The 16,636-nt window shown below is 46.7% G+C and overlaps 1 protein-coding gene across 2 annotated transcripts in view; it reads left to right on the top strand.

The window, feature by feature from the left end:
* The window catches only part of FAM13A (family with sequence similarity 13 member A), a 501,662-nt gene that overhangs the window by 171,265 nt on the left and 313,761 nt on the right, over positions 1-16,636 (top strand). For both annotated transcript variants that reach the window (XM_030190686.1, XM_030190687.1), the window contains one exon: positions 2,129-2,209. In XM_030190686.1, the coding sequence (XP_030046546.1) occupies positions 2,129-2,209 (81 nt within the window). The remainder of the gene's footprint in view (positions 1-2,128; positions 2,210-16,636) is intronic.

Below are 16,636 nucleotides of genomic sequence, written 5' to 3'. Positions count from 1 at the left end.
CCCCCTCGAAACCCACCCCCTCCCGCGAACCTGTCGATCTCCCCCCCCCCCCGGAATGCCGAAAACCGCACCCCCCCCTCCCACCGCTGTTGTGCACTACCTTCGGGATGCTCGAGACTGGCTGCCACGCGCAAAGGCTCCACAGTGCCTGCAGCCCGCCCAAACGTGCCGCGCTCGGTAATCGACAGTACAAAACTGATCAGCTGGGAACACTGCCAACATCGCGAACCGCACTGTCGAAACGACAGCTCAGCTGACAACACTGCCGGACTACAGAAGCCCTGTACAGAAAGTGCCGCCCGCCCTAACAAAAACACGTAGCCTGCAAGCCACCGGCCGACCCAACAACACTGCTGGCCTCCCGAAGCACCGTCACTAAAGTGCCGCCCACCCTCACAAAACCACAAAGATTGCGAGCCAGCGGGCGTCCCGACACTAACGCGCTCACAGAACTCCCTGCAGAAACAACAGTAATAAAACAGGGAACTCCTACTGACATGACAGAGGCAACTGACAGGCAGCACAGAAATGAAAACGACACTACTCTGAGTAAGTGTGCTATGTACAGGGACGAAAAGAAGGAGGGGAGGGGAAGGGAAGTAGGGCCAAATTCACAGGTCTACAATGGAAAAACAATACTTCAAAGGGAACCAGCCCTTCTACAGGGTATTAAGTGCAGCTAAAAAAAACGGCAGGAGGGGGGAGGAAAAACTGCACCAAACACACAGACACTCTCTCTCTCTCTCTCACACAGACAGTCTTTCACTCTCAGTCACTGTCACACACACTCTAGAAAACACACACAAAAACACACACACTCTATGTCTCTGTCACACACACACACATACACTCTGAGACAGTGCCTACCCCTGTGCTCCTGCAAGGGCAAGCTGCAAGGAGGAGGATATGGAGAGAGACACACACACATACTCTGTGACACACTATATCTGTGTCAGACACACACACACACACATGCTCTCTCTCACACACAACCAGTCTTGCACTCTCTGTGTCTCACTGCGGAAGGAGGGGAGGGTAAGTAGGGGCGAATTCATACAGGTAAACAATGGAAAAACACACACACACTACCAGCAAAAATTTAATGGTGCTCATTTCAAGAATGAAGTTACACACACAGGAATGCATCCAACAATTTGAACATGCAAAAAAAAAAAAAACAGCACCACAACACATGAGTTCATGCACAAGCACAAAGACAAACATGTTGGCAGAATTACAAATTTAGGGAAAGAAAAAAGATAAAAAAAAAACAAGGACACACAGATATTCCTTCGGATTATAACACTTTTATAACAACTGTTAGGTTACAAAAAAAACATTCATATAAAACCTTGCTAGCGCCCGTTTCCTTTAAAACAGAAACGGGCCTTTTCTACTAGTATCTAATAATTTCGAAGATCTCTGAAAGTGTTTCTATTTAGAAATATATATTTTTTGAGTAGGTTCAGCATGTGCTGGTTAATATAATGTTTGCTTTTGCTGTTTATTCTGAGAATTGGTGGTAAAAACATACACCTAGGCATATTCTCTAAAGTACGTCTAAATTTTATAGAACATGCTTAAATTTCCACGCGGTATATAGCGCGGTATATAGAATAAGCCGAGTTCCTCTCCACATTACCAAATTTGGTTGCATCCATTTAGGCCATGTTTTACTTGGCGTAAATCCCAATGCCTAAATTAGGCGCAGAGCGGGTGTATTCTATAATAATGCGCATAGATTTAACCACGCCCCCTTTTCAACTGTGTGACTTGGAATTTACGTGCACCACGTTACAGAATATTCTTAGTGAGCTATGCACGTAAATTGTAATTAATACCAATTAGTGCTGATAATTGTTAACATCAGAGAGCGCTGATTAGCTAGTTAACCAATTAAGTTACATGCACGGTTATAGAATATGCTTCGATCTCTGTGCAGAAATTAAGGTGCGATATATAGAATTTGGGGGTTAGTCTTTTGTGAACTTCCTAGAACTAGTTTGGCAATGGCGGGCTATAGATGCAATTTGTAATGTAATACAATATATTTATGCTTAAGAGTAATGCTTTGATTTAATTTTTTTTCTAATGTCAGCTTTCCATCTTGGTTATCTCTGTTTTACAGGTCATTTGTGAGCATGCCCTGCCAGTTAATTTGACTAATGATGTACAAAGAGAAGTGCCAAAACCATCTCCAAGGAAAAAGGTAAGATGTAATGCCCGAAGTAGTAAGCTAATGATAGGCCAAAGTATCAGGCGTTAACAAAAATCCTTGCTAAGACAAAATGCTCACTGAATGTCGAGTAAAAATGTGCACTCTGCTTAGTGTACGCTTTTATATCATAAGATGCTTGAAACATGGTACTAAGGGTAAAATCATTATTCTCCTTTTAATTTTGAAAAAAAACAAAACAGAGGCTCTCAGGTTCAGGTTGGGACCTGTGAGGGAGAGACCCTCTGACCTGTAACCCAGAGCCACAGACCCTGGGCAGGTGGAAATGCATTAATGGGCCACTAGACCACCAGAGATTTTGCCCAACCTCAAGGGGAGTGGGAAGACTTAGTGGATTACTAGCTAAGTCTTCAGGGATTTCAGCCATGGTTAGTCATATTCATCTTTATTTGATATAATGTCAGTCAAAATCAAATACCTAAGCAGTTTACAATCATAGGAACAGGGGGAATCACATGATACTGTGACCGAGGGAGGCAGCTGAAGAGCGCTCCTCCAACCACCCTGACCTGAAACCCCGATTTTGGGGCAGCACTGATCCCTCCAATTGTTGCTGTGCATTCGACAACTGTAGCAGCATAATCAGGGCTCCTGATACTATGGCGGTGAAAGTTTATACTAAAGAATAGCATTGCAACAGGGTAGTCAAAGACAAAATGGCGGCCCCGGTGGGACAGTCTGTGTCCATGACCTGGGTCACAGAGATTACAGCAGAAATGAAAATGGCGCTGGAGGAGATGTTGGAGCAGAGACTAACTCTGATCACAGCCAAAATAGAACAAGTCCAGATTCAACTGGGGGAATTAACCAGAGACTATTTGAGTTTCCAGTCCAGGACTGGGCCTGTGGAGGATCAGGTTTCAGTAGTGGAATTCAGTCAGGCACAACTTATCAAAAGAATCACAGTACTAGAGGATAAAGTTGAAGATCTAGAGAAGGGATCCAGGAGGAATAATCTCCGCCTGGTCAAATTACCTGAACCGGTGGAAGAATGAATTGGCTTCCTGGAATTGTGGCTTCAGTGAGAACTACACCTCCCAGAATGCTATGGACCCTTGAGTGTGGAGAAAGTGCACAGACTGGGTTTCAAGCAGACCATCTAGGCCATGGGTGGTCATCCTAAAGGTATTGAATTTCTCTCATAAAAATGCAATTATGCTAGTGGTGCAGTCTGGGAAGCTTTTGTCTTATGAGAATAAGCACATCTTATGTTTTTTAGACTACTCATCTAAAGTAGCAGCATAACGTAAGGTTTTTGCCTCCATCTGTTCAAAGCTGTTCTCCAATAAAATTTGCATTGCTCTGACATACCCGGCCACGTTGCGTGTGACCCACAATAGTACTAACCACACATATACCACGGTGTTGTAGGCTCAGGAGCTCCTGACAAGGATTGAAGGAGGGGAGGGGGCAGCTACTTCATCTCGTGGCTGATTAGTGGTGTGGTTTCGGCCTGCATTGCGAAATGACGACTGTGTCTTGGCCTCCTCTAAGAGAGAAGTGGATGTATTGGGCCCAGGGGGGCGCTGTCCATCTCCCATGTTTGATGACTTTTGGGTCTGGGCCCCGGGGGCACCTGAGAGACACCTGTCCTTTTGCGAAATCTTCCATTCTTACTATCGCCATCTATATGCTGCCCTACATGATGAGGGGTTGTCGAGCAGCCTGTATTTGGATAGTTTAGCCTTACCTACCATAATGCAGGCAGATAGAGAGCTTCTGGATGCATCTATACAAGAAGATGAAGTGTACTCATCTATACAACATAGCCCCCTTTTGAAGGCATCAGATACAAATGGGTTCCGAGCCGATTTTTATAAGTTGTTGGGGGAGGAGGTAGTGTCACCTGTTACAAGGATGTTTAATGCAGTCATAGCCTCTGGATCAGTGCCTCCCTCGACTTCCACTCACTTCTTATCAGCTTCGACACTGAGAAAGCGTTTGACTGCGTTCATTGGGATTTTCTCTTTGATGTGTTAAGTCGATACAGTTTCTCAGGCCAGCTTATTTCTATACTAAAAGCTTGATTATTGGTGAACGGGGTGAATGCGCCTGATTTTTCCATATGTTGGGGGACGAGGCAGGGCTGTCCTCTTTCCCCTCTTTTGTTTGTATTGACCTTAGATTCACTGCTTTGAGATATCATGGCTAATCCTTTGATCCACAGAGTGGAGGTGGATCCTCTTTGCTTTAAGGTGGCAGTGTCCATGTTATGCGGCCTTGGGAATCTCTTCCGGCGCTTCTAGAGATTTTACGGGAATATGGGGATTATGCTGGATTTTGCTTGAATGTCACTAAATCAGAGGCCTTGCCATCCTCAGAATATTTGTGGCGCACTTGGAGCCCTGATTTCCCCTTGCGATGGATAGATGGTTCCTTTACATACTTAGCTGTGGATGTTCTTTGGCTATATCAGTTAAATGTCTCTGCCCTTATGGCAACCACCAAAAGACAATTGGAGAGATGGTGGGACCCCCCCTTGATACTGTTAGGCAGGATAAACTTTGTGAAGATGGTGTGATCTTTCTGAGGTGGCTCCATTTCCTACAGATGCTGCCTCTCCGACTGCTACAAAAAGACCTTAGGGGGCTAAATTGAATACTATCTCAGTCTTGTTGGGCTCATAAGAAACTGAAGATGAGATTTATATTCTTGTTGGGGGGATGGCAACAGGGGGTTTAGGCCTTCCTATTGTGAAGCTGTATAATCAAGCCTGTTTATTGTGTCATATAGGGGCTGGTTCCGTCACACCCCCACTTATATTCCCTTAGAGTTTGAGAGAGCATATTATGCCCCTTACAACTTTTACTCTTTACTACATCTTCAGTCCATCCAAATCCCTTGAGCTCTCAGAGGCAGCTTCCTGTTAGGCCCCTATGAGCTGTGTGGAATGCTCTTGTCAAACACTTGGGAGGCGACTCATCAGTCACGGATCAAATATTGATAAAGGGGAATGTAGCTTTTGAACCAGGGTTGGATAATCCGGTTTTTGCCCTGTGGGAACAAAAAGGTGTTTCTCTGTGGGAGCATGTGTTGGGCAGGGGTGGTGATTTGATCCCTTTTCAGGAGCTACAGGATTGTATTGGGGAGACTTGGGGTAACCGTTTTGCTTATTGTCAGATTAAATAATATATAACCTCTCTGGATAAAGGGATATTGAAACATGGAATTGGAGATCGGATGCATGGATTTTTTAATGAATCTCTGATGAGGAGATTTTGGTTTTGGGCCTATACCAGGCATTGGCTGGAGGGGAGCCCAGAAAGAATTTTGACGCTCTTAAGCATAGATGGGAGGTAGACCTGGGTTATCCACTACCTGACTGGGACGTTTTGAACAGTCTGCTGTTAGGTTCTCAGATTCAAAACATGCAGGCATGGACTCTGGAGTAATCATGAGCCCTTGGGCTGCTGACGAGGAGAGGCAGCAGCAGGCAAAACCCACCAACCAACACTGGACTGGAACACATTGGACTGGAACGCACCAGACTGGTACGCACTGAACTGGAACACACTGGACAGGAACACATGGGACTGGACCTAGGCTTCACCTACACTTAGCCGCCGTTCCCTGGGGGTTGAGCCCCTGGGTGCAGGCAGCCGGCAGGGCTTGGAGGAAAACCGGTACTGGAACTAGCAGGCTGGAACACCAGGAATCAGGATTCAGAAGTGCCCACAGGCACCTAGACAAAAGCAAGGCAGACAGGGGTTCAGGGTACTCAGACAGGAGGGAAAGGAAGCCAAAAGCAGACAGGATTCAGAAGTGCCACCGGGCACCCAGACAAGAGCAAGGCAGAAGTGCCAACTGCACCAGGAATACAGGGTTCTCAGACAGGAGGGAAAGGGAGCCAACAGGACTGGAATCAGGATAGGATTCAAGGCAAGCAAGACAAGGCAGAAATGCTAACAGCACCAAACACTAGCCTGGACCTTTGGCGTTTGCAAAGGCCCTGAATGGAAGAACACCACTTCCTTATCAAGGGCCTGACTGATGATATCACAGCTACAGGACTCAGGCAGAAAGCATACTGAAGCACAGAGAGGCTCAACACACACAGGTGCAGTATAGTGGAGTAATTAGAGCCACGCTGGAAGCAGCCAGCACACAGAGACAGAGCTAACTCAGGAAGGACAGACAAAAGCCAGCTCAGAAGCTGACCCCCAGAAATAAGGTAAGTCTGAGAGGGGTCACGACCACAGTCGTGACATCTGCAGAGTATCTCAGCTCTTACGCCCTGTGTGAGATTATGGGAAACCTACTTTAGAGTGGTACATTGTACATATTTTACCCAATTACAATTATATCAGCAGGATCCAGAACTTCCTTTAGTACCTGAATATATGTAAACCGCTTTGAATGTAGTTGCAAATACCTCAGAAAAGCGGTATATCACGTCCCATTTCCCTTTCCCTTTTGTCCCAAGTGTGGGCATGATGCTAATTCGTTCTATCATTCCTTCTGGACATGTCCCAAAGTAAGAGAATTCTGGGCAACCATTAAACACTATATTATCTCTATCCTGGGGGGAGGGGTGTCCGGTTCTGCAGAACAGTTTCTAATAGATAAAAAGGGGGCATACCAAGGCCGGCATAGGGGTAACACTTTGCTGTTTCGTAAGATATGTCTGTTGGCACGTAAGTGCATTTTACAATATTTGATATCCTCTGAGCCCCTGTCCTTCTGGCATTGGAGGAATCTATTTTATTTGCTGGCAACATGGGAGGCTAGAGATGCGAAAGGGCTCGCCCAGGCAGAGGAAGCAATTCCTTTTGGTGTGGGAGCCTTACTTGCAGACCCTGCACCCAAGAGGTCGAGGTCTAATTCTTAACAGTATGCTCTGTCTAAGTATGTTGTATGTCTAGATTAGTATCCCTGCAGGGTTGGGGGGGCGGTGAGGGTTCATGGGGTGTGTCAGTCCCTTGCTTGGGGTTCAGAGAGTAATCAGAGTACAGGCCCTCCGATACTGACTGTGGTTGATTTTTGGGCATTGGGGAGAGGGATATTCTAGGGAAAGGGAGGAGGTTTTTGGGGTAGAGAATGTAGTAATAAGTGGTAGTTTATATAAAACACAGCATCATGTTGGTTTGTTTTCAATGTTTATTCTTTCAATAAAAATTGTTTCAACAATACAATCATAGAAACGAGTGAGGAGAGAAAGAAGGGGAGGCACAAAAGGTGGTCCTGGGTTGAGGATTCAAGGTCAGAGTCCTCTAGCTCAGGGGTCTTGAGTTAAAGGATGTCTTGGCTGGTGCCCCTGGGTCTGTGGCTGTCTGGTTCAGGGGTCATGGGCCAGGTCCCTCTGACTTAAGGGTCCCGGGGTTGGGTCAAACCTGGGGAACCCAAATGTTTTGTGATTTTTTTTTCATTTCCTTTTACTTCTTTTAAAGTAAAACTCACTATCAAGAGGTAAAGTAAGCAATATTTTAAGTTTAGGTTATTTTTCTGCATTGGCAGTAATTCTGTATGCAGTTTTTTTGTCATGCATTTGCATGGAAAGCACCCTAAACTTAGAGGTTTTTAGCATGTGTTTTTTTGAGCAGTAAGTGCATAATAAATATCTGAGTAGAATTAATGCTTCAAAAGGCATACAAAAATATTTAGTAAGGTCAGCATGTTTTACTACAAATGCTATAGTGATATATGTAATGAAGTGTGGAAACTAGAGCAGTCTGTGGAGTGATGCACAACAGTAGATCATTTGACCTCTAGTTTTTCCCATTCAATTCCAGCTTAGAGGCAGTGGTGACCAAAAATCCACTACTATTTTAAGAATTGTTGTGTATCTTATGTGGCATCAGTGGTTTTGGTGCAGTTCCTAGAAGATGGCTGCTCACATTGCAAATAATATCGTCTTTTGGGATTAACGTGTTCCAGCTCTGGTTGTCAGGGCTAGGGAAAGCATGAGTGTGGTAAAGAGCTCTGACTTTCTTTATGGAATGTTGTCATCTTTTCAAAATTAGGAGACAGTGTAAATTTGGAATATTCTTTCTTGGCTAATCAGGTGCCAAGTACTGGCAGATAATTTGAGTTGGCCAGTCAGATGACATTCCAGGGAGAGAAGTCAGAAGAAATTTGAGTGCAAACTGAAATTTCCCAAAAATGGAGAAGGGCCTGGTGGATGTATTAATGCCAAAAGGGCTGACACAGAATCTAAGAGAACAGTTAATGCTGAACCTCTTATGAGTATGTAGAAAGTTTACAGATGTTGAGAAATAAATATTAAAAACAAGGCTGCTGCTAGAGGTTGCAGCAGCCATTTGGACCCCAGAATCGGTATGGGCAGGAGCTAGTGACGATACCTCCTGCCCTCCCTACACTAAACTACCAAAGACCCTTAAGGTAGGCCTGGAGAAAGGGGAGACTACAGGGGGATAGGGGTTGGGGGAGGAGATACTGAGTAAAGTTAGGACAGCCTTTATGTTGTCCTAACTTTACCCGGTTGACTAGCAGGCAGAATATTGCCATTGCCTGGTTAACTACCAGCTCTACTACAACTCTGCACCCAGACCATCACCTTGGTACCAACCGGATAGTTCTGTGGCAGTCACAGACAATATTCAGTGGCACTACCACTGAATATTGGCAGATGGCCAGCTCAGCAGTGTTTAACCAGGCAGGAGCCTTTCCTGTCTGGTTAAATCTTTTGAATATCAGGCCCCCATGTTTAAAAAAATGTAGTAAGCCCAGCCTCTACAATTTACAGTAGGGTAATGGGCTTTGTGGTGATAGATCTTCCCTGACATAAAGTGTTACAGGAGGAACCACTAAAATTCACATTACTGTTGTGTATCAAGGTTACCTGGGCCGGTTGGGCATAATTATGAGATTGTCTTCTAACCTGATGAGAAGCTGAGGACATGCACTTAAGCTATAAGAGAGCTGCAGTTTCCTGGTGATGAAGAGCCCTTTCAAATGGATGGATTTAGTTTCTATTTAAGTAATCTGCCTATATTATCAATGTCCTTGACAAGTGGATTGCTGGACCACTGAGAAGAACTTCCTGTGGCCATGCTAGATCTTCTTTTGCCTCTTCCTCCTTTCTGTGTTCTAGCAGTTTCCTTCTGCTTTAGACCAGGGCTGGGGTGGTGCCATGAATCTTCTATTTTATACCTACCAGAACCAATTGTTTTTGGTGGTGGTGGGGTGATGGGTAGTCAGTAGGCACCCCATTCCCTCTGCCTCTCCTTTCCACTCCCCCCCCCCCTTAATAGGTGAGGATACCCAAGTCCCACTAAAATGGCCATTTAGTGGCAGCACATTACTACTACTACTACTTAACATTTCTAGAGCGCTACCAGGGTTACGCAGCGCTGCACAATTTAACAAAGAGAGACAGTCCCTGCTCAAAGAGCTTACAATCTAATAGACAAGTGAACGGTCGGTCCGATAGGGGCAGTCAAATTGGGGCATTCTGGATTCACTGAACGGTAAGGGTTAGGTGCCGAACGCAGCATTGAAGAGGTGGGCTTTAAGCAAAGACTTGAAGACGGGCAGGGAGGGGGCTTGGCGTAAGGGTTCAGGAAGGTTGTTCCAAGCATAGGGTGAGGCGAGGCAGAATGAGCGGAGCCTGGAGTTGGCAGTGGTGGAGAATGGCACTGAGAGGAGGGATTTATCCTGTGAACGGAGGTTACGGGCGGGAACGTAAGGGGAGATGAGGGTAGAGAGGTAGTGAGGGGCAGCAGACTGAGTGCATTTGTAGGTAAGAAGGAGAAGCTTGAATTGAATGCGGTATCCGATCGGAAGCCAGTGAAGTGACCTGAGGAGAGGGGTGATATGAGTATATCGGTTCTGGCGGAATATGAGACGTGCAGCAGAGTTCTGAACAGACTGAAGGGGGGATAGATGGCTAAGTGGGAGGCCGGTGAGGAGTAAGTTGCAGTAGTCCAGGCGAGAGGTAATGAGAGCGTGGACGAGAGTTCGGGTGGTGTGTTCAGAGAGGAAAGGGCGAATTTTGCTGATGTTAAAGAGGAAGAAGCGACAGGTCTTGGCTATCTGCTGGATATGCGCAGAGAAGGAGAGAGAGGAGTCAAAGATGACTCCGAGGTTGCGGGCAGATGAGACGGGGAGGATGAGGGTGTTATCAACTGAGATAGAAAGTGGAGGAAGAGGAGAAGTGGGTTTTGGTGGAAAGACGATAAGCTCGGTCTTGGACATGTTCAGTTTCAGGTGGCGGTTGGACATCCAGGCAGCAATGTCGGATAAGCAGGCCGATACCTTTGCCTGGGTCTCCGCGGTGATGTCTGGTGTGGAGAGATACAGTTGGGTGTCATCAGCATAGAGATGATACTGGAAACCATGAGATGAGATCAGGGAGCCCAGGGAAGAGGTGTAGATTGAGAACAGAAGGGGTCCAAGGAACGATCCCTGGGGAACACCAACAGATAAGGGGATGGGGGTGGAGGAAGATCCATGAGAGTGAACTTTGAAGGTGCGGTGGGAGAGATAGGAGGAGAACCAGGAGAGGACAGAGCCCTGGAACCCAAATGAGGACAGTGTGGCAAGAAGTAAGTCATGATTGACAGTGTCAAAAGCGGCGGATAGATCCAGGAGGATGAGGATGGAGTAGTGGCCTCTGGATTTGGCAAGGAACAGGTCATTACAGACTTTAGAAAGTGCTGTTTCTGTTGAGTGAAGAGGGCGAAAACCGGATTGAAGCGGATCAAGGATGGCATGAGAGGAGAGAAAATCAAGGCAGCGGCTGTGGACTGCGCGCTCAAGTGTCTTGGAGAGGAAGGGTAGGAGGGAGATGGGGCGGTAGTTGGAGGGACAGGTAGGGTCTAGTGATGGTTTTTTGAGGAGTGGCGTGACTACAGCATGCTTGAAGGTGTCAGGGACAGTTGCAGTGGAGAGAGAGAGGTTGAGGATATGACAGATGGAGGGGGTGATAGTAGGAGAGATGGTGTTAAGTAAGTTGGTGGGGATGGGATCAGAGGAACAAGTGGTGCATTTTGAGGAGGAAAGAAGGCGGGCGGTTTCCTCCTCGGAGATATCAGGAAAGGAGGAGAAGGAGGTCTGGGTTGGTTGGTTGAGGGAGAGGGTTGAAGGGTGAAGAGGAGGAGGTGGCTTGGTAGTGAACTCAAGGTTGATCTTTTGCACCTTGTCGCGGAAGTAGTCAGCCAGTGATTGAGGAGAGAGTGACGGGGGGGTGGGAGCGGAGGGCACTTTGAGGAGGGAGTTAAGGGTGGCGAAGAGACGACGAGGGTTAGAGCTGAGAGAATTAGTCAATTGGGTGTAATAGTCCTGTTTGGCAAGGAATAGTGAGGACTGGAAGGAGGATAGCATGAATTTGTAGTGAAGGAAATCTGAATGGGTGCGAGATTTCCTCCAGAGGCGTTCAGCAGATCGGGCGCAGGAGCGAAAGTAACGGATGCAAGGGGTCAGCCAGGGCTGGGGATTAGTACGCCTTGTGGGACGGGAGGTGGATGGTGCAAGGGTGTCCAGAGCAGAGGAGAGAGTGGCATTGTAAGCGGAGACAGCCTCGTCAACAGACTCAGAGGACATGATGGAGGGGAGGAGATTAGAAATACTAGATGATAAGGTGGGAGGGTCAATAGTCTGGAGATTCCTGGAAGTAGTGGTTAATGTTGGGCGGGGCTGAGGGGGAGGGTGAAGAAGTGTGAAGGTGATCAGGTGATGATCAGAGACAGGAAGAGCTGAGGTGTGGAAATTGGAGGGTGAGCCGGAAGAGGAGAGGACGAGGTCAAGGCAATGGCCATCACGGTGAGTAGGGGTGGTGGAACATAGCTGGAGGTTGAAGGAGGATGTTAGAGTGAGGAACTGAGAGGCGTGAGAGTTGGACAGGTCATCAACGTGTATGTTGAAGTCTCCGAGAATGAGGGATGGAGATGAGGGTTCAAGAAAAACAGAAAGCCAGGTATCGAAGTCGGTGATGAAGGAAGGGAGGGATTTATCAGGGGGGCGGTAAATGACTGCCACTCTGAGTGGCAACGGGTAGAATAGACGGATGGAGTGGACTTCAAAGGATGAGAAGCAGTGAGACTGTGGTAGGAGGAGGGGTTGGAAGCTACAGGAGGGCGAGAGTAGTAACCCGACGCCTCCTCCACGGCCAACTAGGCGGGGAGTATGGGAGAAGAGATAGCCTCCATGGCATAGAGCCGCAACTGAGGCAGAGTCGTCAGGGGAGAGCCAGGTTTCAGTTAGGGCAAGCAGGTGAAGGGAATGAGAGATGAAGAGATCGTGAGTGAAGGGAAGTTTGTTGCAGACCGAGTGGGCATTCCACAGTGCACATGAGAAGGGGAGGGAAGAGGGGGGGAGGAGGGGAATAGATATGAGATTGGAGACATCCCGGAAACGTTTGCATGGATAGGACGAGGACAGGTGTGGGGGACCTGGATTGGGATTGATGTCTCCTGCGGATAGCAGGAGGAGGAGCAAGAGAGTGCGGAGGAGGGTGGGGGAGGTAGGGCGACGAAGGCGACGAAGACGGGATGCGCTTAGGAGGAATGGGGATGGGTTAATGGCAGGAAGGAAGTGTTGAAGGTTGAGAGCTAGGAAGGAGGAGGGGGACAGGAGAGATGGTGAGGTGGTGAGGGACGGGGGTGAGTAGGGTATTGCAGTAGTGAGCAAGATGGGAGAGGACATGGGTGGGCATTGAGTTCCAGTGGTAGACAGCGGTAGGGGGAGGGGAAAAAGATTAGGAAGGGACAGGGCAAGGAAGAGAATGTGTAAAGGGGCCATAAGTAGTAACTGAGGTGTTACGGGTATATATGTAGTGACTGAGGTGTTAAGCGATAGTGTAAATTTGGAATATTCTTTCTTGGCTAATCAGGTGCCAAGTACTGGCAGATAATTTGAGTTGGCCAGTCAGATGACATTCCAGGGAGAGAAGTCAGAAGAAATTTGAGTGCAAACTGAAATTTCCCAAAAATGGAGAAGGGCCTGGTGGATGTATTAATGCCAAAAGGGCTGACACAGAATCTAAGAGAACAGTTAATGCTGAACCTCTTATGAGTATGTAGAAAGTTTACAGATGTTGAGAAATAAATATTAAAAACAAGGCTGCTGCTAGAGGTTGCAGCAGCCATTTGGACCCCAGAATCGGTATGGGCAGGAGCTAGTGACGATACCTCCTGCCCTCCCTACACTAAACTACCAAAGACCCTTAAGGTAGGCCTGGAGAAAGGGGAGACTACAGGGGGATAGGGGTTGGGGGAGGAGATACTGAGTAAAGTTAGGACAGCCTTTATGTTGTCCTAACTTTACCCGGTTGACTAGCAGGCAGAATATTGCCATTGCCTGGTTAACTACCAGCTCTACTACAACTCTGCACCCAGACCATCACCTTGGTACCAACCGGATAGTTCTGTGGCAGTCACAGACAATATTCAGTGGCACTACCACTGAATATTGGCAGATGGCCAGCTCAGCAGTGTTTAACCAGGCAGGAGCCTTTCCTGTCTGGTTAAATCTTTTGAATATCAGGCCCCCATGTTTAAAAAAATGTAGTAAGCCCAGCCTCTACAATTTACAGTAGGGTAATGGGCTTTGTGGTGATAGATCTTCCCTGACATAAAGTGTTACAGGAGGAACCACTAAAATTCACATTACTGTTGTGTATCAAGGTTACCTGGGCCGGTTGGGCATAATTATGAGATTGTCTTCTAACCTGATGAGAAGCTGAGGACATGCACTTAAGCTATAAGAGAGCTGCAGTTTCCTGGTGATGAAGAGCCCTTTCAAATGGATGGATTTAGTTTCTATTTAAGTAATCTGCCTATATTATCAATGTCCTTGACAAGTGGATTGCTGGACCACTGAGAAGAACTTCCTGTGGCCATGCTAGATCTTCTTTTGCCTCTTCCTCCTTTCTGTGTTCTAGCAGTTTCCTTCTGCTTTAGACCAGGGCTGGGGTGGTGCCATGAATCTTCTATTTTATACCTACCAGAACCAATTGTTTTTGGTGGTGGTGGGGTGATGGGTAGTCAGTAGGCACCCCATTCCCTCTGCCTCTCCTTTCCACTCCCCCCCCCCCCCTTAATAGGTGAGGATACCCAAGTCCCACTAAAATGGCCATTTAGTGGCAGCACATTGACTTGCTGATAGTAGCACGTGAGCATTCTCAATTCTTATGGCCACTGACTGCCCTGTTTTAACTGACTAGGGGAAGGCTTCAAATTGCTTCAGCTGGCGGGGCTCAGGGATCCATGTCTGGTGCAACTGGTTACTGGGTGGGCTTGAGCCAAAGTGGAGGGAGCCCAGACCCACCCGTGTCTACACCCCTGTTATGCACTATAAATTTAGTTTACACCAGTCATTTCCTCCTTGGTTTCCCAGTTCCTGGCTGACCTGGGAAGTGGTAGACCTGAATCAGAAATCCTAGCCTTCTCTCTTTTTGCTTCTTTCAGTAGAGTTCCCTTATAGTCACTTATTGTCTATTATATACAAGACTAACATCCTACTACTACTACTTATCATTTCTATAGCGCTACTAGAGGTACGCAGCGCTGTACACTTGAACATGAAGAGACAGTCCCTGCTCGACAGAGCTTACAATCTAATTAGGACAGACAAACAGGACAACCAAGAGATAAGGGAATATTAAAGTGAGGATGATAAAATAAGGGTCCTGAACAAGTGAATAAGGGTTAGGAGTTAAAACAGCATCAAAAAGGTGGGCTTTTAGCTTAGATTTGAAGATGGCTTTACTATTTTACCTATATGCATGTGTGGTTTTCAAATATTGAAGGGCTTTAACAATGGTTCTCACTTGTAGAATATTTGTATAGAAAGGCTTGCCTGCTAAGCTTCCCCTCCAATATTCAAAGCGATTTAATCAACCAGACACAGCCGCTGACGGTTAAATAGCATATCAGCGTCTAACCACTAATATTCAGTGGCAGATACCCTGTTATCTCTGCTGAATATTGTCGGCTAGCACCTAGTGCATACCCGACTATATCATGCAACTTTATCTGGTTAGGTGCCGATATTCAGCGTCTAGCCGGTTAAGTTTAGTGGTCAAATTGGACCACATAAATAGCTGTCCTATCTTTAACCATTAAAAAGTTAGCACTGAATATCTGATAGCCGGTTAACTTTTTAGCGGTTAAAATAAATACGAATATTCAATGCCGGTTGTTGGAAACGGCCCGGCATTGAATATCCAGGTTTAACGCCAGCTGTGGACGGCAAAAGCGCTGCCTGCCATCAGCTGAATATCAGGTCCCTTGTTTCTACTGTCAGATAGGTACTGGCATTGGGAAAATGATCCACCTTGCTTCAGATAATCCATTTTACCATTGCTTTAAAGAATGTTTGGCATGACTGGATAGAACAATGTACTATAGTCACTTTTTATCCCAACTTGCTAGAAATAACACTTAACATGGAGAGGTCTCATCATAAAAATTGCTTGCCTAATCAATCTTATTGCTGAATATATTAATTCTAGGACTCTCAGACACAGTATTCCTATGATCTTACTTGCTTCTTTTATTTTCTTTGTGTTTGTGATAATCTGTGGCAGGACTGGTGCAAAAGGATTACGTGCCCTAGTCAAACCTTCAGCCTCACACCCCCCTCAATTAATTTGGAGGCCCCTCAAATCCCCGCCTGAGATTTTGATAATTAAATTCATGCATCCATATATAATCCTCTTAATTCTTTAATCTTGTGCGTATATTTTCACAGTTAGGACTAGATTCTATATATCATGCCTAAAAAATTAGTGCTGAAATGAAATAGATGTGCTTTATAGAATGAACCTAAATTTCTGCGCGATTCTAGAATATGGTAATTATGTAACTTATTAAAATTAGGTGCTAATTGGTGTTAATCAATAATTGGCAATAATTGGAGGCAATTGGCACCAGTGGCGTAGCTACGTGGGGCCTGAGGGGGCCGGGGCCCCCGCAGATTCACCCCAGGACCCCCCTCCCGGCGAACCCGCCCCGCCGCCGCCTACCTTTACTTTTGCTGGCGGGGGATCCCACTCCCCGCCAGCCGACGTCTTCTCAGTCCTTCCTGCTCTTCAATTTGTTTGCTGACGTCCTGCACACGTAATTGTACGTGCAGGACGTCAGACTCAGAGAACGGTTCTGTTCTCTGAGTCTGACGTCCTGCACGTACAATGTGCAGGACGTCAGCAAACAAATTGAAGAGCAGGAAGGACTGAGAAGACGTCGGCTGGCAGGGAGTGGGATCCCCCGCCAGCAAAAGTAAAGGTAGGCGGGAGGGGGGGCGGCAATGTCGGCGGTGGGGGGGCGGCGCCGGGGGGAGGGCTAAAATGTGCCCCCTCCCCCGGGCTTTGGACCCCTCACCCACGGAAGGCTGGCTACGCCCCTGATTGGCACTAATTTGCAGTTATGCATGTAACTGCCCTTAGTTTGGATTCTATAACAGCCTGTAATTCCTTTAGTGTGCAAATGCTAGGGGGGTGTA

The sequence above is a fragment of the Microcaecilia unicolor genome, chromosome 2 (genome assembly GCF_901765095.1).
Source record: "Microcaecilia unicolor chromosome 2, aMicUni1.1, whole genome shotgun sequence".
NCBI classification, from domain to species: Eukaryota; Metazoa; Chordata; class Amphibia; order Gymnophiona; family Siphonopidae; genus Microcaecilia; species Microcaecilia unicolor.
Note: the sequence above shows the minus strand (reverse complement) of the source record. Positions and strands in the feature narration are given on the sequence as shown.